Below are 23,211 nucleotides of genomic sequence, written 5' to 3' on the forward strand. Positions count from 1 at the left end.
GTAACAGCAGATTTGTTGAAGGATGGTGGTCGTATTGTTCTAGAGAAACTGGCCACCCTTTATACGCAATGCCTAATAACCTCGAGCGTACCGGAATCTTGGAAGAACGCTAACATAATCCTAATCGATAAGAAAGGGGACGCCAAAGACTTGAAAAATTATAGACCGATCAGCTTACTGTCCGTTGCCTACAAAGTATTTACTAAGGTAATCGCAAATAGAATCAGGAACACCTTAGACTTCTGTCAACCAAAGGACCAGGCAGGATTCCGTAAAGGCTACTCAACAATAGACCATATTCACACTATCAATCAAGTGATAGAGAAATGTGCAGAATATAACCAACCCTTATATATAGCTTTCATTGACTACGAGAAAGCGTTTGATTCAGTTGAAACCTCAGCAGTCATGGCGGCATTACGGAATCAGGGTGTAGATGAGCCATATGTAAAAATACTGGAATATATCTATAGCGGCTCTACAGCCACCGTAGTCCTCCACAAAGAAAGCAACAAAATCCCAATAAAGAAAGGCGTCAGACAGGGAGATACGATCTCTCCAATGCTATTCACAGCATGTTTACAGGAGGTATTCAGAGACCTGGAGTGGGAAATTCGGGGATAAAAGTTGTTGGAGAATACCTTAGCAACTTGCGATTCGCTGATGATATTGTCTTGCTTAGTAACTCAGGGGACCAATTGCAATGCATGCTCACTGACCTGGAGAGGCAAAGCAGAAGGGTGGGTCTGAAAATTAATCTGCAGAAAACTAAAGTAATGTTTGACAGTCTCGGAAGAGAACAACAGTTTACGATAGGTAGCGAGACACTGGAAGTAGTAAGGGAATACATCTACTTAGGGCAGGTAGTGACCACGGATCCGGATCATGAGACTGAAATAACCAGAATAAGAATGGGCTGGTGTGCGTTTGGCAGGCATTCTCAAATCATGAACAGCAGGTTGCCACTATCCCTCAAAAGGAAAGTGTATAACAGCTGTGTGTTACCAGTACTCACATATGGGGCAGAAACCTGGAGGCTTACGAAAAGGGTTCTGCTGAAATTGAGGACGACGCAACGAGCTATGGAAAGAAGAATGATGGGTGTAACGTTAAGGGATAAGAAAAGAGCAGATTGGGTGAGGCAACAAACGCGGGTAAATGACATCTTAGTTGAAATCAAGAAAAAGAAATGGGCATGGGCCGGTCATGTAATGAGGAGGGAAGATAACCAATGGTCATTAATGGTTACGGACTGGATTCCAAAGGAAGGGAAGCGTAGCAGGGGGCGGCAGAAAGTTAGGTGGGCGGAGGACATTAAGACGTTTGCAGGGACAACATGGCCACAATTAGTACATGACCGGAGTAGTTGGAGAAGTATGGGGGAGGCGTTTGCCCTGCAGTGGGCGTAACTATAACTGATGATGATGACAGTGAGAGAGAGAGAGAGTGAACTTTAATGAGCACCAGCAGTTTAGTCGGCTGGGCCTAGGCCTCCGACGATGGGACATCGAGGTCTTGCCTCTTCGCCGCTTCATAGGCCTGCTGGGTCGCCCAGCAGGCCTACGCTGGGTCGTCGAGACCGGAGCTGCGCATGCGGCGTGCCATCTCAGCGAGAGGGTCACGGGATTAAGGTCTGGGTTTTGATGTTGCACTCCTATAGCATGCGGGGGAGTGTTGCTGATTGAGTTTTACAGATCTTGCACGTCGGGCTCGGGTAGATGTCGTGGTATATGATGTGATAGCGTGTGAGGGAGGGTATGTATTGGTCTGTAACAGGTGAAGGGTGGTTGCCTGTGCTCTTTAACTTGCGGTGAGGGGTGCGGTAGGTTCTTGCGAGGTAAAATTATTTCACAAGGTCGTTGTATCTTGTGAGGCGGGTCGCGTCCTGCGGGTGCACCTGCACCGTCTCTGGCACGGTTGACTAGTCCTCGTGCTACGGAGTGTGTAACCTCGTTGAGGATGGTGAAGTGCGGGTGGACAACACCGGCGTGCGCTGGGATCCAGACGAGGGTGATTTCATTTTCAGACGAATGTGGGGCTTGTTGTAAGATACGGAGTGATTTCTGAGAAATGCGTCTCTTGATGTAGTTGATTGCTGCGCGAGAATCGCTTTTTATGGTGTGACAGGCTGGGTCAAGAGTGGCCAGGGCGATGATCACTTCCTCGGTCGTCTCGGCATTTTTGGGTAACGATGCTGGCAGCATGTCGGAGCAAGCCGCTTGTTGTGGTAAGCGCCGCAAAGCGCCGTCCATCTTGGTACTCAGCTACGTCAACGAAGGTGACGCCCGCAGTGTTGGCATAAGCTTTGATGAGGGAGGTGGCTCGTGCCTTCCTGCGTTCTTTGTTGTGGTCTGGTTGCATGTTTTGGGGAATAGGGTCGGCGTGTATCCATTGCTGTATGTCGCTTCGTATTGGGTGTTTGTGTCCATGTTGACGGTGGTAGGAGATATCAGTATAGTTAGAGCGCAGAAACTTTCTTTACTGATACGCGGGCTGGATTCTCTATTGAACAAGTATGAGTCAATGGAATCTCTGAATCGTAGAGCGGCGAGAGGTGTAACTATGTGCGCACAGCTTTGCCGCGTCGGGTCACAGGCGAGGCCCCGTTGGTGCAGCGCACGCACTAGAACATTTCCTGGTGGGCACATGCCGGTAACATAGCCTTGGAAAGGAATACCGTCCGCCCGATAGGTACCACGATGCTGCAAATTGAACCAGTTTTTCAGAAAGCTTCCCCGTTTATGAAGTATTCTTGGGCGATTTTTTTTAGCTTCGTGCCAGTGAATAACAAATTTACTTTTCATGAAACTTTTCCCTTTTGCGGATATCCGTAGAACTAATGTGCCAGCTTGTACACACCTTATGCGTGTTCTTCAACTTATTGCTGTATGTGCACGATTAAAACTCGTAGTCAGATTTTCGCTGGGAGTGCGACTGAAAGCGACAGCTAGTGGATTGTTGCGCACATGCAGGGACATCTGGTGCTGCTGCAGGGGATGATGATGGTTTAATGCCCCCCCCCCCCCACCCTTTGAAACGGAGCGCTGACAAATAGCCTGCTTGATTTTAGTCAGGCATGCTATACGGCTTTTTTTGTCTAGCATTTTTTTTGTATCCAATTTCCTTAATCTTTCTTTTTTTCGCTTCATAATCTATCTTGTACAGCTACCAATGACTGTAAGAGATCCGGTTGTCTCAATCTCTTCCCTGCTTTTTTTTCGACCAATACTGTAAACTTCTTTTGCTTGCTGCGACTGCTGATCGGTTGACGCTTCCGTCCACTTTAAACCCAAACGCTTCTAGAATGCGTACGTTACCCACGGTTGTGACTGGGTGAACTCTTTCGCATTCCATTCGGATGTGTTCAGTGGTCTCCGGATGTTTGCTACAGCTTGCGCATGCCTCATCTAGTTCCGAATATTTTTTTGCTCCGGTATGTTTTTGTCCTTAGACAACCGGCTCGAGACTCAAATAGCAAGACATTGACTGCTCTTTGTGTTAGAGTACACATTTTCCCTTCCAATTTATTTCTTCTCACTCTTGTAAACATCCATGGTCCTTCTTTGTTTCAATTCTTTGCATCCAATTCACTGTCTCTGTTTCTCTCTTTTTTTTGATGAATCCTGGTTGTCTACTTACAGTTTAAATTACCCTGTACTTGCTTGCCAACGTTTCTTGACCATTTCCTACATTCTTCGTCAACGCTTTTCAGGTAAAGATACTTGTGCACTTCAGCTGCCCACTTATTTTCATCCAGCGTTCCTGAGTCTTTCTTCAAAATTAATTTTGCTCTGCGCTTCTCTGACTTCAAAAAAGGCCCAACCAATGTTACCCTGTACTGCCTCATTCGGGGTTTTACCGTGGGAAGCCAGCCGGCCCACCGATACTTGGCTAACTTCGAACTCTGACAAGATTTTCGATTTTAAGCACAGAGTGGCGCTTGCGAACGCCAGCGCTGGCACCGCGGCTCCTTCCCGCAGTGGATGGATGGATGGATGTTATGAGCGTCCCCCTTTGGAACGGGGTGTTGGTTGCGCCCCCAAGCTCTTGCTATTATACTGCCTCATGTCCTACCTTGGATAAACAATAAAAACAGGAAAAAAAAACACTACGAAGTACCACACCCAAATTTTCTGACCCGCTATTGCGAACTGTGTTTCTTGTGCGTCCCCGTCTTTTGTCGTTTCCCTACTTTTCTTCCGCCAATCATCCAATCGCCTCTTACTAATGCCTACTGTGGAGATGTTTATTTTTTCCACTGCTCCCGCTGAACCCAAGGGCTTCAAGGAGGCCAGTGGTGCCTAAATCGACCGCTGGGTAGACGTTCTGACATTCCAATAAAACATGTTCCATAGTTTCCCTAGCTTTACCGCAGCAAGCACATGCTTCTTCTTCCTTCTTATATCTCGATTTATAGGTGCGTGTTCTAAGGCATCCCGATCTCGCTTCGTAAAATAATGAGCTTCCCTTTGAGTTATCATAAATGGTTTCTTTCCGGATTTCGCTTTTTCCTCTCAAGTAGCTACTCATGGCAGGTTTCTTTTCCATTGTCGCCACCCATGAGATTAATTCAGCCTCTCTGACTTTTCGCTTGATCTTTGTTGCTGTGTTGCCCACCCTACAGGCCGCATACTTGCTGGTAAGCTTCCTAGTTCTTTTCCTGCACTTGTGAATCAATGTTTTTCCTGTGCAGATACCTGAACACTCTCCCAGCCCATTTACTTTTTTCCATATTCCTCAGCCGTTCTTCATACTCAATTTTACAGCGAGCTTCCCTCCCTTCAGAACAAGTCCAGCTCTTATCACCCTGCACAGCTTCATTTGTAGTCTTCTCGTGAGCACCCAATGCGAGACGACCCACTGACCTTTGGTTCCCATCGAGTCCTGATTGTACCCCTGATTTAAAGCAAACAACCCCATTTCCAAAAGTAAGTCCTGGAACCATTACACCTTTCCACATACCTCGGAGCACCTCGTACCTATTGTATCCCCATAGCGCTCACTGCTTCATTACGGCTGCATTTCTCTTCCCCTTCAGTGTTATTGCTTTTTCCTGTGTTTTCATATATCTATTGCCCTCGTTTATCCATATACCAAGGTATTTATATTCTGTTACCCGAGTTATTTCCTGGCCCTGTATCTCTACTGCCTGTTTGCTGTTTTCATTGAATACCATAACACCTGATTTTTTAGCACTAAATTTCAAACCGAAATTGTTGCCTTCCTGCCCACAGATATTAGGCAGACGTTGCAAATCACTTTTCTTGTTAGCTAGCAACACAATGTCGTCCGCATAAAATTAACCTGGGAGTTGCTGCTCTATTACTGTACCCGCCTGTTTGTATGAGAGATTAAACCCGATCTTACTTCCTTCTAGCGCCCTCTCCATCCTCACCATGTACATTATAAGCAGCAGCGGGAATAAAGGGCACCCCTGCCTAAGTCCCTTGTTCATATGAACTTTCTCCTCGGTCCTCATCGCTTCCCATTCAACGCAAACGGTATTTTCTAGGTAAATCTCTCTCAAAAGATGTAGACAATCGTCACCTAAGCCTTCCCCTTCCAGAATATCCCACAAAATATTGCAATCTACGTTGTCATAGGCCCCTGCAATGTCTAAAAAGGCCACATATAATGGTCTGCTTTCTACTTTTGATATTTCAATACACTGAGTAAGAACAAATAAGTTATCATCTAAACGCCTACCTATTCTGAAGCCATTCTGAAGTTCTCCCAGAATGCCATTATTATCTGCCCAAGCTTGAAGCTTTAATTTGATTGCCTGCATTGCTACCCTGTAAATTACCGATGTAATGGTCAACGGTCTATACGAGTGAATTCTATATTTCTCCCCCTTGCCTTTTTAAATTCATTCTATTTTGTCGCCAACTGTGTGGTAATCGTGTATCTTTTTAACTATTTTCCAATGCTTTCACCAGAGCTTCCTTACTTTTTTGGTCCTAGCTCGTTATTCAGCCTAACGGGAACCTCGTCTAGCCCCGTGCTTAGGAATTTTCTCTTCCGCTTTCTTCCAGTTGAAACGACGCAGTACACGTCGGCAGCAGCGGCGCCACGCGGAAATCGCACGCACTACTGCAGCGACGAGATGCTCTGTCACCAAACGGGGTCCTCGTATTCGTGGCATTCGCGCCTTCTCCTGGCGTTAGAGTCTCGCGCAACGTTGTGGAGGTGCTCAAAGCTGCCCTAGCGTTGCAATCAACAGCTGGCTTTGCGCTGATAACGCCAGGTTGTCGCGCAGATCCCATCCGCGACGGTGTGGCGGGGCCTAAGTGCGAAGCCGCTTGCGTACTTCGGTTTAAGTGCACGTCAAAGAACTCCAGGGCATGAAAATAATGCCAAGTCCGCCAGAACTGCAGTGTGTCTCATATTCAAATCGTGGTTTTGGCGCGTAAGAATTGATTTAATTAAGTTAATAATACACCTTTAATGCACTAAAAGACAAGAAGCATTTATAGTGTGCCGCTAGTTTAACTATTCTGAGAGTAGTAGCCAAAATGAGTAATTTGTTTTTCCTATTCCGGACAACTGTAGTTCACCACAATGTTCGTAAAAGCAGCCGAATGCAAGCAGAGAATGACTAAATAGAACCAGCCATCGCCGTACGCGTTAAGCTTCCGCTTGTAAAATCACCTGAGAAAAAAAGGATGAAAAAAGCAAAACAATAGTGTTCGAAGGCATGAAATGTAGACTAATCTACGCTTCGTTATCCTCCACGTTGGCGATGGCGGCTAGCGTAGAGCCGCAGTTAATCTTTGGTAATCTTATAATGCAAGCATCTAAAATCCCATAAAATTTTTTGCATCAGTTAATTCATAACTAGTTCAAGATTGACTCATCAAAAATATATTTCCTTTTCGCAGTTTCGTACTTTCACTTCAGCAACGTCCTTACACTTTCACTGAGTTCAGTATGTCCGTGATGACTCTTTATTCTTTTCTTTTCGCCTGCAGTTCAGGAGCGCAAAAGCATTGATCCATGTATTAGTAACCGTGTGTCACTAGCCAATTTTTTCCAGTATGATGGAGGGGGTAATTGATAAAAACCACTTGCAGTGTTTCTTTTTTCTAACATTACTTGACGTCTACGTTGTATTGTGTGGATTATGTGTAGAGAAACTGTGTCAATTCTGCGTGCACTGCTGCTTTAACCGAGAACGGCATTTGGTAATAATCTGCACTAGAATTAAATGTTGTATTAGCTGCCTTATTATTTCTCATAATTGTTGAGAATAGCATTCTTTAATGTAGACCATTGGTTGTGTGTATAGTACTGTGCCTTCGTCGCACGCGAGACTAGCAGTATTGAGAAAAAAAGAAGAAAGTGGCTCATGAGGATAGCTGGCGCTAGGCGACTCACCGTACTGAAGAGGCGCGCCACATATGCGAGGCGTGCATGCAGCCGGTCTTCTCTAGCGCGCTGCGACATTTGGCGGCGCCGCTGCAAAATGCGCTCGTGCGCATCCGACAGAACTTGTATATTACGCAGGTTCGATTCTACCCGCCCCCGGAGAAATTTCGGATGATCTTTGTTTCTGCCATGGAAGACCGGCACATACCCAGTGAGGCATAGCCAGCGGCCCAAGCTGGCATCCAAGTGAATAGCAGTGCATGACTATACATGCCAAACGACCCGAGCCCGGTCACCCAAGTTGGCGGGAAAGCAATTAAAGAGCTAGATATATGTGCGGATAGACAGACAGCCCCCCGGCGAATACGAATGCATTAAAAAAAGAAACATTTGCGGGCAGTTTCAATTATCTGAGCCTCCACTTGTGTTTGCAAGTTTACTCACCGTATATCCACACGACGGCAACGATTCCGTAGAGGGCGACGATGGGCACGGCCAGACCGCCGACGTAAGCGTCGAGCAGGTGGACCATGTAGAAGCCGTTCTGCAATAGTTTGAGAAGCGTGTAAGTTTATTGGACAAGGTCACGAAGGCTGGGCCATTAGACGGAAGAGTCTGTCAGTTTGTTTTCTCGAAACTGAAGGTGGTGCTTTTGGTACGCAGAATTTCTTCCGCAATACACAACCGCGCACTTGCTTAAGGTATTTGCCAATCGCGACTTCATATTGAATTAGGCCCCATGTCACAGTCCAGCTAGTGGGCACGGCAGCATCGCAAACATGCAGCCTTCAAATCCGTTTCTGTTTATTCTACAGATAGGCTTCCTACTGTCCCCGTGGGCCCTACACCGGCGTGCTACGATCTACAACCATCGTCTCGAGCTGCTTCTATTGGCGACAGGGATCTGCTGATGCACCTAGCCTCAGTCGACGAAAGCTACCGGTCCTACCATGATGGCGCTGGTGTTACATCGACAGATATGCTGGGATCACCGATAACGACAGCATGGAGCGACCCTATAAAGCAGGACGCATACGTAACAGCTGGCAGTGGGCACGGCAGCATCGCAAAGATACAGCCTTCAAATCCGTTCCTGTTTATTCTACAGGTGAGCAGACGCTATGACAAGTCATTTCGTAGTAATGACGTCTGCATAATTCTGCTGCCGTGCCCATGGTCGCTTCGCGAACCCTTTTGCAAATTGTTTGTTTTCTTGCGCATGTTGTTACTTCTGGGTGGAGACGTTGAGTTGAACCCAGGCCCTACACTAGATGGCATAGCAGAACTGTTAAATCTAATTGCAGGGGACATTCAACAAATTAAGAAAGAAAAATCTATAACAAACACTAGACCTAATGCAATTAACAAGAAACTTGAAAATATAGCTGGCACTCAAAAACAGATCTCAGAGAACAATAAACGAATATCCAACTTAGAAAAAGCCTAACGGCTATGGGAAAGAAAGTCGAGGTTCTGGAAAACTGGAGCCATCGGTCCACCCTTCTCATGTACGGTGTTGAGGAACAACAAAAGGAATCAGCAGACATGCTTCTCGAACTGGTCGAAAAGATTTTAGACGGTATACTTAAGATCAAAATCAAGGGAACCGAAAGAATCCACCGTCTAGGTAAAACGAGGCAAACTGATACTTCTAGTAAAACTCTTGCTTGGGCTAGTTGGTTCATGCTTGAAGTAGGTAAAGGCAAGGCGCAGAAGACCAGGACCAGGACGTCTTGTCGTTTGTGTTCGTATTTCCTTGTAAATATACTTGTATATAACATTTAGTCTGCGTCTACCTACGTAACATATATGGTGGAGGCGGACATTCCCTGTACCTCGTCACGGAGCTTCGCAGTGGACGGTACGTCGAGCCTTCCTTCATGGCTCCCGGTGATGACCACTCGGTTCAGCCGGCTCCGACACCCGCAGCCACTTCGACGACCTACATCGCTCTCCCCGATCCTCGTGATCTTGGCGTACTCTCGGGCAAAGATGGGGAAGACGTCGAGGACTGGATCACCCTGTACGAACACGTCAGCCGCAATAACCAGTGGGACCCTCCTATCATGATACCCAAAGTAGTCTTTTACCTTGGTGGCACACCTTGAGTTTCGTTTCGAACGCACGAAGATGAGCTCACCAGTTGGGATTCGCTTAAGCAAAAGCTCTGAGACTTCGGCAACCCCTACGGTCACCAACTTGCCGCGCAGAAGGTGCTATCCGGCCATGTGCAGACGTCAACAGAGCCCTACGTCACGTACATTCAGGACATCTTGGTTCTGTGCCGCAAAGTTGACGCACACATGCCTGAGTCACACAAGGTTTCCCGCATCCTCAAAAGCTATTGCCAATGACGGCTTCAACTTGTTCGTTTTCAAAAAACGTGGTGACGGTGGATGCAGTTATAAAAGAGTGCCGCCGCCTGGAACTCGCTAAAAGCCGACGTATCGATCAGCAGTTTGCCCATCTGCCCAACACCCAGCGGCATCTTCCTGTGCCGACGCTCCTCGTCCCAACAACATCCAGCGTCCAGCGTGAGATCGAGGCCGCCTATCCGGCTGCCTTCGGCTCCAGCTCCTCCAACGCACCTGCGGTCACTGTTTCCCTGATCCAGGCAGTTGTCCGCCAGGAGTTCGCAAACATGGGTCTTCACACCATCTGCTCGGCCCATCGCCCTGATACCCACCCGGCTTTTTCGATTCCGCCCCGTCCCGCATATTATTACCCACCACGTTTCCGCAACCCATCTGAATGGCGCACTGCTGAAGACAAGCCCATTTGTTTCAACTGTGGTCGAATCGGGCACATTTCACGGCACTGTCGCAGTCGCTGGAGTTCCCCGACCCGGTCTACTTATACTGCCTACTCTCGCCCCCCAGGTGGCCCTTCTCGTCCCTATGCCGCACGCTCCGATAATGCCGCCGCAGATTATCCTGCGCCGAACCGCCCCTATTCTCGTTCGCCTTGGCCCCAACGATGACAATCTCGCTCTCCCCAGCCCCGTCACTCCTATTCGCCGACACCCTTCGGACGCCGCTACCAGCCAGAAAACTAGACGATGCAGCGCCTCGAGGTGACGCTGCATGGCTCCCTACGCCGCCAAATCCTTTACTGACGTTGCCCACTCCTCTCAAACTTCTTGACGTGCAAGTCGACGGTGTTTCGGTGTCTGCTCTTATAGACACTTGGGCGCATTTGTCGGTAATGAGCGCTGACCTTCGTAACCGGCTGAAGAAAATAATCACGCCCGTCACGACGCCTGTTTTCCGTGTTGTTTATGGCGGAACAGCCGCCGTAATTGGTATGTGTGCCGCCCGCGTCTCCTTCGCCGATCGCTCCACTTTCGTGCTATTCACAGTCATCGCCCACTGTCCCCACGACATCATCCTCGGCTTAGACTTCCTCTCCGCACATTCTGCTCTCTTCGATTGTTCCGCCTGTACTCTCCGCCTTGACCTGCCTGTTCTGGATCCCGCTGAACCACACCCCAGTCGCCTCAGTTCCGCCGACTTCGTTCGCTTGCCACCTTCGGCACTGACTAACGTAGACTTAGTGTCATCCCCACCAGTCCCCGACGGTCACTACATCGCAGCTCCTATGGAAGACGTCCTCCTTACACACGTGATCACAGTACCTCATACAGTTTTACTTTATTACGGCGAATTGCGTCTGCCTGCCCGTGGTCAACTTTGGCTTCACGACACAAGTGCTGCCACGCGGCATGTCTCCGGCCCAGCTTTGCTTCTTCGGGCATCACTCAGTAGCATCTATTGCAGTAGACAACAATCCAGCCGATCCTCCTCTACAATTGCAGTCGAGAACTTGTAACATCGCCGCCTTACAGAAAATGATGGCGCCCGACATGCCGTCCGAGCACGCTCGTGAGCCCTACCGCGTTCTGTTTTCCTACGACGATATTTTTTACTTTAACGATCGTCCCTTGGCCCAAACTACAGCTGTTAAATAAAGGAAAAAATGCGCGTGTTGATAAACTTGCATAAACAGTCCTGGAGTGTGGCCTGATCCCGGTGACCAGAACCGCTAACGCACTCCCTCACCAGAGCAGGATTGGCCACCCTGGTGCAGTACTTGGCCACAACCTCCTATATGAACACAACAACCAAACCCCGGCCCTCAGTCCGCAGCAGCTGCGAAGCAACTGACCACGGCGGCGGTCAGACCTGCGACGCAGCAGAGGGTGCTAAGAATCCCTGGCTCCGGACAGGCCGCCATTGGAATATGAACCTGGCAACATTTAACGCTAGAACGTTATTTAGTGAGGTGAGTCTAGCTGTGCTATTGCAGGAATTAGAGGGCAGTAAATGGGATATAATAGGGCTCAGTGAAGTTAGGAGGCCAAAAGAAGCATATACAGTGATAAAAAGCGGGCACGTCCTGTGCTACCGGGGCTTAGCGGAGAGACGAGAACTAGGAGTCGTATTCCTGATTAATAAGAATATAGCTGGTAAGATACAGGAATTCTATAGCATTAACTAGAGCGTGGCAGGCCATGTAGTGAAACTTAATAAGAGGTACAAAATGAAGGTTGTATAGGTCTAAGCCCCTACATCCAGTCATGATGACCATGATGTCGAAAGCGTCTATGAAGACATGGAATCGGCGATGGGTAGAGGGAAAACAAAATACACTATACTGATGGGCGACTTCAATGCTAAGGTAGGCAAGGAGCAGGCTGGAGACAAGGCAGTGGGGGAATATGGCATAGGCACTAGGAATAACAGGGGAGAGTTATTAGCTGAGTTCGCGGAACAGAATAATATTCGGATAATGAATACCTTCTACCGCAAGCGGGAGAGATGAAAGTGGACGTGGAGGAGCCGGAATGGTGAGACTAGAAATTAAATAGACTTCATACTCTGCGCTAACCCTGGCATCATACAAGATGTTGACGTGCTGAGCAAGGTGCGCTGCAGTGACCATAGGATGGTCAGACCTCGAATTAGCTTAGGCCTGAGGAGAGAACGGAAGAAACTGGTACATAAGAAGCCGATCAATGAGTTAGCGGTAAGAGGGAAAATAGAGGAATTCCAGGTCAAGCTACAGAACAGGTATTCGGCTTTAACTCAGGAAGAGGACCTTAGTGTTGAAGCAATGAACGACAATCTTGTGGGCATCATCAAGGAGTGTGCAATAAAAGTCGGTGGTAACTCCGTTAGGCAGGATACCAGTAAACTATCGCAGGAGACGAAGGATCTGATCAAGAAACGCCAATGCATGAAAGCCTTTAACCCTACAGTTAGAATAGAACTAGCATAGCTTTCGAAGTTAATCAACAAGCGTAAGACAGCTGACATAAGGAAGTATAATATGGATAGAATTGAACATGCTCTGAGGAACGGAGAAAGCGTAAAAGCAGTGAAAAAGAAACTAGGAATTGGCAAGAATCAGACGTATGCGTTGAGACAAAGCCGACAATATCATTACTAATATGGATGAGATAGTTCAAGTGGCTGAGGAGTTCTATAGAGATCTATACAGTACCAGTCGCACCCACGACAATAATGGAAGAGAGAATAGTCTAGAGGAATTCGAAATCCCACAGGTAACGCCGGAAGAAGTAAAGAAAGGCTCGGGAGCTATGCAAAGGGGGAAGGCAGCTGGGGAGGATCAGGTAACAGCAGATTTGTTGAAGGATGATGGGCAGATTGTTCAAGACAAACTGGCCACCCTGTATACGTAATGCCTCATGACCTCGAGCGTACCGGAATCTTGGAAGAACGCTAACATAATCCTAATCCATAAGAAAGGGGACGCCAAAGACTTGAAAAATTATAGACCGATCAGCTCACTGTCAGTTGCCTACAAACTATTTACTAAGGTAATCGCAAATAGAATCAGGAACACCTTAGACTTCTGTCAAGCGAAGGACCAGGCAGGATTCCGTAAACGCTACTCAAAAATAGACCATATTCAAACTATCAATCAGGTGATAGAGAAATGTGCGGAATATAACAAACCCTTATATATAGCTTTCGTTGATTATGAGAAAGCGTTTGATTCTGTCGAAACCTCAGCAATCATGGATGCATTACGGAATCACGGTGTAGACGAGCCATATGTAAAAATACTGAAAGAAATCTATAGCGGCTCCACAACCACCGTAGTCCTCCATAAAGAAAGCAACAAAATCCCAATAAAGAAAGGCGTCAGGCGGGGAGATACGATCTCTCCAATGCTATTCACAGCGTGTTTACAGGAGGTATTCAGAGGCCTGGATTGGGAAGTATTGGGGATAAATGTTAATGGAGAATACCTTAGTAACTTGCGATTGGCTGATGATATTGTCTTGCTTAGTAACCCAGGGGACCAATTGCAATGCATGCTCACTGACCTGGAGAGGCAAAGCAGAAGAGTTGGTCTAAAAATTAATTTGCAGAAAACTAAAGTAACGTATAACAGTCTTGGAAGAGAACAGCAATTTACAATATGTAGCGAGGCACTGGAAGTGGTAAGGGAATACATCTACTTAGGGCAGGCAGTGATGGCGGATCCGGATCCTTAGACGGAAATAATCAGAAGAATAAGAATCGGCTGGGGTGCGTTTGGCAGGCATTCTTAGATCATGAACAGCAAGTTGCCATTATCCCTCAAGTGAAAAGTGTATAATAGCTGTGTCTTACCAGTACTCACCTACGGGGCAGAAACCTGGAGGCTTACGAAAAGGGTTCTAATTAAATTGAGGACGACGCAACGAGCTATGGAAAGAAGAATGATAGGTGTAACGTTAAGTGATCAGAAAAGAGCAGATTGGGTGAGGGAACAAACGCGAGTTATTGACATCTTAGTTGAAATCAAGAAAAAGAAATGGGCATGGACAGGACATGTAATGAGGAGGGAAGATAACCGTTGGTCATTAAGGGTTACGGGCTGGATTCCAAGGGAAGGGAAGCGTAGCAGGGGGCGGCAGAAAGTTACGTGGACGGATGAGATTAAAAAGTTTGCAGGGACGACATGGCCACAATTATGACATGACCGGGGTTGTTGGAGAAGTATTGGAGAGGCCTTTGCCCGGATGCGGGCGTAACCAGGCTGATGATGGTGATGACAGCTGTTAAATATCGCATTAATACCGGCGATGTCCTCCTATTCATCGCCGCCCGTATCGAGTGTCACCGGCTGAGCGTCAAGTTATTCACGAAGACGTTCACAAAATTCTTGCCAAGAACATTATTGAACCGTCATGTAGTAGATGGGCGTCTTCTGTCGTACTGGTAAAAAAGAAGGATGGCTCATGGCACTCTTGCGTGGAATATCGGCACCTTAACAGGGTTACCAGAAAGGACGTGTATCCCCTACATCGGATTGATGGCGCCCTTGACTGCTTCCACGGTGCTCACTATTGCTCCTCTATTGACCTTCGCTTCAGCTAGTGGCAGATTGGCATGGACGATCTCGACCGCGAGAAGACTGTTTTTGTCACACCCGACGGTCTTTATCAATTCAAAGTGATGCCATTCGGTCTACGTAACGCGCCTGACACTTTTGAACGCATGATGGACTTCCTTCTGCACGGTTTCAAATGGTCCACGTGCCTGTGCTACTTGGACGACATTACAGTATCCTCCCCAACGTTCGCTATACACCTCGAGTGGCTCTCAGAAGTCCTGGAAGTTTTTCGTCGAGCCAGTCTGCAACTGAACGCATCGAAGTGTCAATTCGGCCATCGCCAGATTATCGTCCTTGGACATCTCGTTGACGCGAACGGAGTGCAACCGGACCCAGGCAAGATCCATGCTGTTACGCATTTCCCTGTTCCCAAGTGTGTAAAGGATGTGCGCAGCTTCATCGGCCTTCGTTCTTACTTCTGCCGTTCCGTGAAAAATTTCGCGGCCATAGCACGACCACTAACCGAGGTTTTGAAAAAAGACGCCCCTTTCCAGTGGGGTGATAACGAGGCCTCTGCATTCTCGCATCTAATCGATCTTCTCACCACGCCTCCCGTTCTGGCCCATTCCGTTCCTTCTGCGCCTACCGAAGCCCGTACTGATGCCAGCGGTCACGGAATTGGCGCAGTACTGGCACAACGCCCGCACGGCAACGACCGTATTATCGCTTACGCCAGCAGGCTCCTCTCACCCTCGGAGCGCAACAATTCCATCACTGAGCATGAGAGTCTGGCTCTAATTTGGGCGGTTGCGAAGTTCCGCCCATATTTATATGGCCGACCCTTTTCCGTTGTCACTGACCATCACGCGCTTTGCTGGTCATGCTCATTGAAAGATCCTACAGGAAGACTTGGTCACTGGGCCTTACGCTTCCAAGAATATTCGTATTCTGTCACCTACAAATCTGGCCGACTTCACAAGGACGCTGACTGCCTGTCTCGCTACCCGGTAGACGAGCTTGACGACGCCGACAGTAGTACCGCCAACGGCATTTCCTGTGTGTCTGCCTTCGCTAACATCGCCGATGAGGAGTTCCGAGGCCTATCGCGGCGAGCACTCATCGAGAGTCTGCGCTCTACTCCTACCGACGCATCCGTTCGACAATGTGTCCTCCAGGGCGGCATTCTGTACCGAAGGAACTTCCTCCCTCACGGATCTCACCTTCTTCTTGTCGTGCCAAAACATCTACGACAGACTGTGCTCTTTGAGATGCATTACGCACCCACTGCAGGACATCTTGGGGTAACCCGCGCGTACGACCGCGTCGGCCGCCGCTTCTATTTGCCTGGTGTAGCTCGCTCCGTCCGACGCTATGTTGCGGCCTGTGATCCCTGCCAGCGTCGGAAAACACCTCTGGTGCTACCTGCCGGTCATCTCCAGCCGATCATCATCCCGGTGGAACCGTTCTTTAGTGTCGGATTAGAACTCCTCGGTCCCTTTCCCACGTCATACTCTGGGAACAAGTGTGTAGCCGTCGCAATTGATTACGCCACCCGATACGCTATCACGCGGGCTCTCCCTACCAGTTGCGCCACTGTCGTCGCGGACTTTCTCTTGCGTGACATTATTGTCGCCATGTTATCTACCGTACGCTCGCGAACCGACCTTGCCCTTTGACACGGCACTTCCTCCTCCTGCGATCACAACAAGCAAGTATGCGCGCGACGCCATCGCCCTCGTCGACTATGCACGCCAGCTCGACTGACGGCCTCGTAAACCACTCAGCAGCGTCAGTACAACGCCCGCCACCGTGACGTACAGTTTTTTGCCTGGTGCGCTCGTGCTCCTGTGGTCGCCCTCTCGTGACGCCGAATTTAGAGAGCAGCTCCTTTCGCGATACATCGCGAAGTGGGCATGGGAGTGGGCATGGGAGCAGCGCCTTCGGCACCGCTCCTAATCGTCAAACTTTCGCCATGCAGGTCATTCAGGTGCTCCTCGTGCCATGGTTATCGGCTGTGGTCAGTGACTGCTCAAGCTTTTTCATCCCGCTGTCAATGACGGTCCCTTGGATTGGCCAGCCGGACGAAATGTCAGCTGCGTCGACCTGCTGCGCGGTTGACTATGATGGACCTGCAATCGTACAACTCGTCTACTGCCCAACAGCGCAATGGACAACTGCATCAATCACCGGGGAAGATTTAAGCAGCCGGCTCGCCAGCGTTTCCTTCAGTGGGCATGGGAGCAGCGCCTTCGGCACCGCTCCTAATCGTCAAACTTTCGCCATGCAGGTCATTCAGGTGCTCCTCGTGCCATGGTTATCGGCTGTGGTCAGTGACTGCTCAAGCTTTTTCATCCCGCTGTCAATGACGGTCCCTTGGATTGGCCAGCCGGACGAAATGTCAGCTGCGTCGACCTGCTGCGCGGTTGACTATGATGGACCTGCAATCGTACAACTCGTCTACTGCCCAACAGCGCAATGGACAACTGCATCAATCACCGGAGAAGATTTAAGCAGCCGGCTCGCCAGCGTTTCCTTCAGTGGGCATGGGAGCAGCGCCTTCGGCACCGCTCCTAATCGTCAAACTTTCGCCATGCAGGTGTGTACCTACTTTTCCCTGTATGCGAAAAAAAGCGACAATCGTTGTTTGTTGCTGTTCCCATGCCCACACGTCTTGCGCGAAACCTTGTCGGAGTGCTTTTCTATGGCGTTACTGTTATTGTGCTGCGGGGATATTGAATCTAACCCTGGGCCCACCACTAGAGCAGATGCACTTCTTGATATCGAATCTTTACCAGACAACCCCGCTGAACAAATGGGTGCCCTTTTTCGTTTGCTAAAGGATGTTCACACACGTTCATTACAGAGCACAAAATTCCAAACCGAACTAGCAGCCGACATAAAAAGCATTAAATCTGGACAAAAAAATATTGAAGCCAAAGTATCCGATATCCAAACGAGACTTGACGCCCTGGAAAAGAAATCCTGTACAATAGACGACCTTGGTGCACAAATTACACATATACAGTCAACTGCTGACTTGCTGGCTGTACAGAACAACCTCTTGCAGTCACGTGTTGACGAAATGGAAGATCGGTCACGAAGAAATAACCTAATATTTTATGGTTTGCCTGATGCGAAGGAAACATGGCAAGAAACGGAAACAAAATTAATTGAAGTACTAAGTAAAGTCGTAGATTCATTTCCAGCTGGTTCAATTGAACGTGCGCATCGTCTGGGCACTCTATCACCGAACAAATGCCGTCCCGTTATTGTGAAGCTTGTGAACTTCAAAACCAAGGAACAGCTACTTTCCGCACGCAAGCTGTTGAAATCAAAAAATGTAACAGTATCTGAAGATTTCTCGCCCGCCACCCGTGTCACACGAAAAAAGCTAACCGAATTCGCCAAAAACCTTCCTGGTTCCCCATCCTTTCTACTCAGTTACAATAAGGTCACTGTTAATAAGAAACGCTACACTTACAACACATTAACGGATAGCATCGAAGAAATTAAAACCAATGAACGCACTGAGCGGCATGAGCCCGTCACTAACACTGCAAATGATAAGCCATAGGAAGGCGAGAGGGGTACTGGACGGCCATTCGCACAACTGTCAATCATGTACACCAATGCACGCAGCGTCGTCAACAAACATGATTCATTGTCATCGGCGATAGATTCCTTCTCTGCGCACATTGTTGCTCTTACGGAATCTTGGCTCTTTCCTGACGTACACGATTGTGAAATCTTTCATGAAGCCTCACATTTTAACATATACCGATGCGACCGCACTACGTCTCGAGGTGGGGGCGTACTACTTGCGATTTTAAATGATATTCCTTCATCGAGCATATCAGTTAGCACATCCCTCGAAATCGTCTGGGCATCAGTAATAATTGACCATCGTAAACTCATTTTTGGCGTGTGCTATAGACCCCCTTCTTCCGCTTCCTGTTTTTTAAATGAACTGCATGACGTCCTTAATACGATTTACACTCGGTTTCCCACGTCATCCGTCATACTTTTAGGGGATTTCAACTTCCCTAATATAATATGGAATACGAACCCTCCTACTTTAACTCCGTACTCAACCGAATCACAAGAATTTTTGGATATATGTTCTGCATTTTCGTTAACCCAAACTGTTTCCGAACCAACCAGATTATCCGCTACTGCACCCCACACACTTGACTTAATTCTAACAACTACCCCTGATCTTCTCTCTGATGTTACTTGCTATCCTGGAATTAGTGACCACCTACTGCTAAACTTTCACATCGAAACAACCGCGCCAAAACGCTCAAAACAACGCAAAACTATTTTTGACTACAACAGAGCAAACTTTGACGCAATCAATACTGAACTCCATGCATTCATAGACATCTTCTTGCATAACTTCGACAATAACTCAGTGCACGCTAATTGGGACGCATTCGAAACTAAAGCGCACGAACTAATAAAAAAATACATTCCAAAGCGAGTCATCACCACCCATTCGCAGGCACCATGGTATAACATTCATTTAAAACGGCTGTCCTACAAGAAAAAACGTCTTTATCGCGCAGCCAGGCTCTCACCTTCTAATTTACGCTGGGATGCGCACAAGGCTGCATCTGACGCTTACCTTGCAGCCATTAGAGACGCCAGAGAAAATTATTTATCTACTGTGCTTCCGTCGATGCTAGCCTCTGACGTAAAGAAATTTTGGCGCACCATTAACCCTCCACCACACGACGCTATCACCTTACACGATTCTTCTGACGAACCCGTACCCAACAATCTTTGTGCGACCATTCTTAATCAAACATTTGTACAGAATTTTTCCTCTGCTTCTTAAAATGAATTACCCTTGACACAAGCGTTCAACTACGTAGCTATGCCTTCAGTACGAATCGACGTATCTGGTGTCGCTAAGCTTATCTACGGGTTAAAGAACTCATCCTCTCCCGGCTTCGACGGTATTAACACCAAATTTTTGAAAAACACCAGTACCTACTGCTCTATTATATTAACAAAAATATTCCAACAATCCTTGGACACGGGTACGCTCCCAGAAAAATGGAAAATAGGAAAGGTGATTCCAATCTTTAAATCAGGCAATAAAAACTTTCCTTGTAATTATCGCCCTATTTCTCTCACCAGTAACTGTTGTAAAATACTAGAACACGTAATCTACACTAACTTGGTTAACTTTCTGGAATCAAACTCATTTTTTAGCGCGGCTAAACACGGCTTTCGCAAAACATATTCATGTGAAACGCAACTTATGTGCTTTACTCACGCGTTGCACCAAATCTTAGATCGATCATCTCATGCCGTTTGCTTATTCTTAGATTTTTCAAAAGCGTTTGACAAGGTCTCACATAGATTACTGCTTCATAAACTAAATCAACTAAATTTAGACACTGATTTGTTAAAATGGATTGAATTTTTTCTTACACATCGTTCACAGTTTGTTGTCGCGAATCAGTGCAGCTCTGCTTTTAGTCACGTTTCTTCAGGCGTTCCGCAGGGATCGGTTCTTGGACCGCTTTTGTTTCTCATCTATATCAATGACTTGACGCCTCTCTTAAAATCTAACGTCCTTTTATTTGCTGACGACTGTGTTATCTTTCGCGAAATAAGAACTGTTAATGATACTACCCACTTACAGTCCGATCTAGATGCGGTTGCTACTTGGTCCAAAACGTGGCTCATCGAACTTAACACTAGCAAATGTAAAACAATGCACATTTCCCGCACTAAGACCTCCATATCTCCTTTTTACCTTAACAATGTTCAATTAGAATCGGTCATCTCGTACAAATACCTTGGCATTCACATTACCACTAACTTAACCTGGAACATTCATATTGAACATATAGTTAGCAACGCTAACCGCATGTTAGGTTACCTACGTCGTAACTTTCTTAGAGCGCCATCGTCACTTAAACTATTGCTGTATAAAACACTAATACGTTCCAAGCTGGAATACGCATGCTCGATATGGGATCCAAGTCAGGACAAGCTTGTAACGGCACTAGAACTTGTTCAAAATAACTCCGTTAGGTTTATTTTGTGCAACTACAATAGAACTGCTAGTATTACTGCCATGAAGTCTAATCTTGCTCTCCTATCCCTGTCTGCGCGCCGCCAAATTTCCAGACTAACTCTTTTTCATAAGTTGTACTATCATCCTGTTTTGCGCGACCAATTTATCTCTAGGCCTCATTACCGATCCCATCGCATCGATCACAGCCACAAAGTTGGTATTGACATTTGTAACACTAAGCATTTCTTTCACTCCTTTTTGCCCAGGACTAGTCGCGATTGGAATCACCTTCCTTCTGATACCGTATCTATCACTGATAAGCATCACTTCCGAAATCTTCTAGCCAACAATGTATAAACAAGGTATTTGTAATGTTGTTTTTTCATGTTATTGTACTAATATTTTACGTAATTTTTCCAATGATATAGCTAACATTGTATAATGAGCAAATATTGTATTTTTCTTGTACGTTTTGCTTGTATATTAACACCACTCCCCTCTGTAATGCCTTTGGCCCTGAGGGTAGCATAAATAAATAAATAAATAAATAAATAAATAAGGCCCTACCGTGGGCTGCGGCAGGTGACGCCTGTGACGTACGAAATTGCTCCTGTGAGTTCAACCTCGTGCTCTACTCTGGCATATAGTGATGTCGCGCACGTCAGTGGGCTCAAGGCCTACTACACTGCTTCCGAGTACGGCCTTTAGTTGCTATGGGACGGCGCTTTTAAATATACCTTATATAGCTTTTCGTCTGCGTCTTCCTACGTAACAATATTATTGCCTTTTGTAGTCTGAATTCAACACCATTACCTTGGTTCTGTCCAGCTCCGTGGCATTCGCATATTTTTAAGCTCTGGCTAAAGTTAGCTGAGACACCCTGTATTTGGTGCACCATTTACTCTTCTCATCATCATGTGATAGTGTGCTGAGTTCCTGGCCATGGAGAAATAGATGGTAAAATGCTCGCCGACTAAATGGCTACATCAGTGGCATTGGAAGCTGTTAATTGTACTTCGGCTGTCCCTGCCGAAGATCTCAAACCTTTTTATGAAGAAACTAAAGAAAAAACCATTGGCAATTGCTTGCGGAATGCTGAAACGAGAAATAAGCTCTACGTAATCAAACCCCAGTTGACACGCGGCTGGCAGACGGCCGTGTGCACAGCACTCCTTCATTCGCAATTCTACACCCTCGCCGCTAACATGCCTTCGTTCGCGCCTGCACCCACCCGCATTACCCCCTCTCTCCTTTAGAAGAACCTTACCTATATATACTGTGCCGAGGAAAGCATATGTCGCCTTGAAAAAGACAAGTCCACTTGTCGAAATGTTGGCTCCCGTTTTCACCTTGTTTTGTTTTTTCTCAAAGCCCCAGTTAGGCATTTGTACCTCTACAATGAAAACAGGACACAATGATGGGCTATTCTGTCGTCTAAGAATAATGCACACGTATGGCACCCAGAATTACCTGCTGACTGGTGATGAGACTCCAACATGTGGCAGATGTGATAAGAGGCTCATTGTCCTTCATGTTTCGCTAGAACGCCAGGAAGCAGAACTTCTACGTGGAAAGTACTTCCCGAATTCAGCGTACAGAGAGCATATTCCTCGCCATAAGGCAATTTTCCTTCGACCATAGCCGTATATTTCCACAGCAAATCAGTTTTAAAGTTCTTAAATAATTTTGCTTTATTGAAAGTGATAAGCACTAGAGATTCGTAGTGCATCCTCTGGCAACAGGCTGTTGCAATGGGACCGCTTTGTAACGCGCATGCTTCCGGACTCTTGCGTGTCAATGGTTCTGAAAATGCAGTAGTGCGTTTTGAAAATTTTCCCAAAGGACATACTGTCGTTCATTTAATCCTCCACTTTCAATGTATTTCTTGTGTTTAGGCGACACTTTATTGGTCATTTCCATAATTTTCGTACATGTACATTTTACGGACTTCACCGCCACTCTTCTTTAGGCCCATCTACAGTCATGTCATAACCAACTACATAATTCATTACTCCATGGTCAACTCATTAACTGTGGTCTGGAGCACTTTGGCCATACTTGGCCCTAGCGCCACAATACGCCAAACTCATCATCAACCAATAAAGAAAAACTTGATTCCAATGGCATTTTGGTACTATTAACATACAAAAAATGTGGCCCCTAGGACTTTTTATAGCAATCGTGTTACACTAACTGTACCTGATGCCCTCACAAAGTTGCAGCAATATTTTGAATATAGCTTATTGCATTGTTGCTGCTGAAGTTGCCCGGCTTTAGTGATTTCTTGGGCAAATGAGGAACGCGAGGTGTTTACAGTAGTGAATTTTACTCCGCCGTATGTCTGCTTAGACTACCTTTAATACAGGTGTACAAGGTCCATATTCACTTTGAGCCTCTACTTCATTGTAAGTTGCCGTTGCTACACGCTTTCTCTAGCAATTAAAAATAAAACAATATGCAGACAC

At 46.9% G+C, this 23,211-nt stretch overlaps 1 protein-coding gene across 3 annotated transcripts in view; it reads right to left on the reverse strand.

Moving 5' to 3' along the window:
• Window positions 1-23,211, reverse strand: part of LOC135921796 (sodium-dependent proline transporter-like) — a 75,727-nt gene that overhangs the window by 5,295 nt on the left and 47,221 nt on the right. For all 3 annotated transcript variants that reach the window (XM_065456111.2, XM_065456112.2, XM_065456110.2), the window contains one exon: window positions 7,813-7,912. In XM_065456111.2, coding sequence (XP_065312183.2) covers window positions 7,813-7,912 — 100 coding nt within the window. The remainder of the gene's footprint in view (window positions 1-7,812; window positions 7,913-23,211) is intronic.

Source organism: Dermacentor albipictus, chromosome 6, assembly GCF_038994185.2.
Source record: "Dermacentor albipictus isolate Rhodes 1998 colony chromosome 6, USDA_Dalb.pri_finalv2, whole genome shotgun sequence".
In the NCBI taxonomy this organism is placed as follows: Eukaryota; Metazoa; Arthropoda; class Arachnida; order Ixodida; family Ixodidae; genus Dermacentor; species Dermacentor albipictus.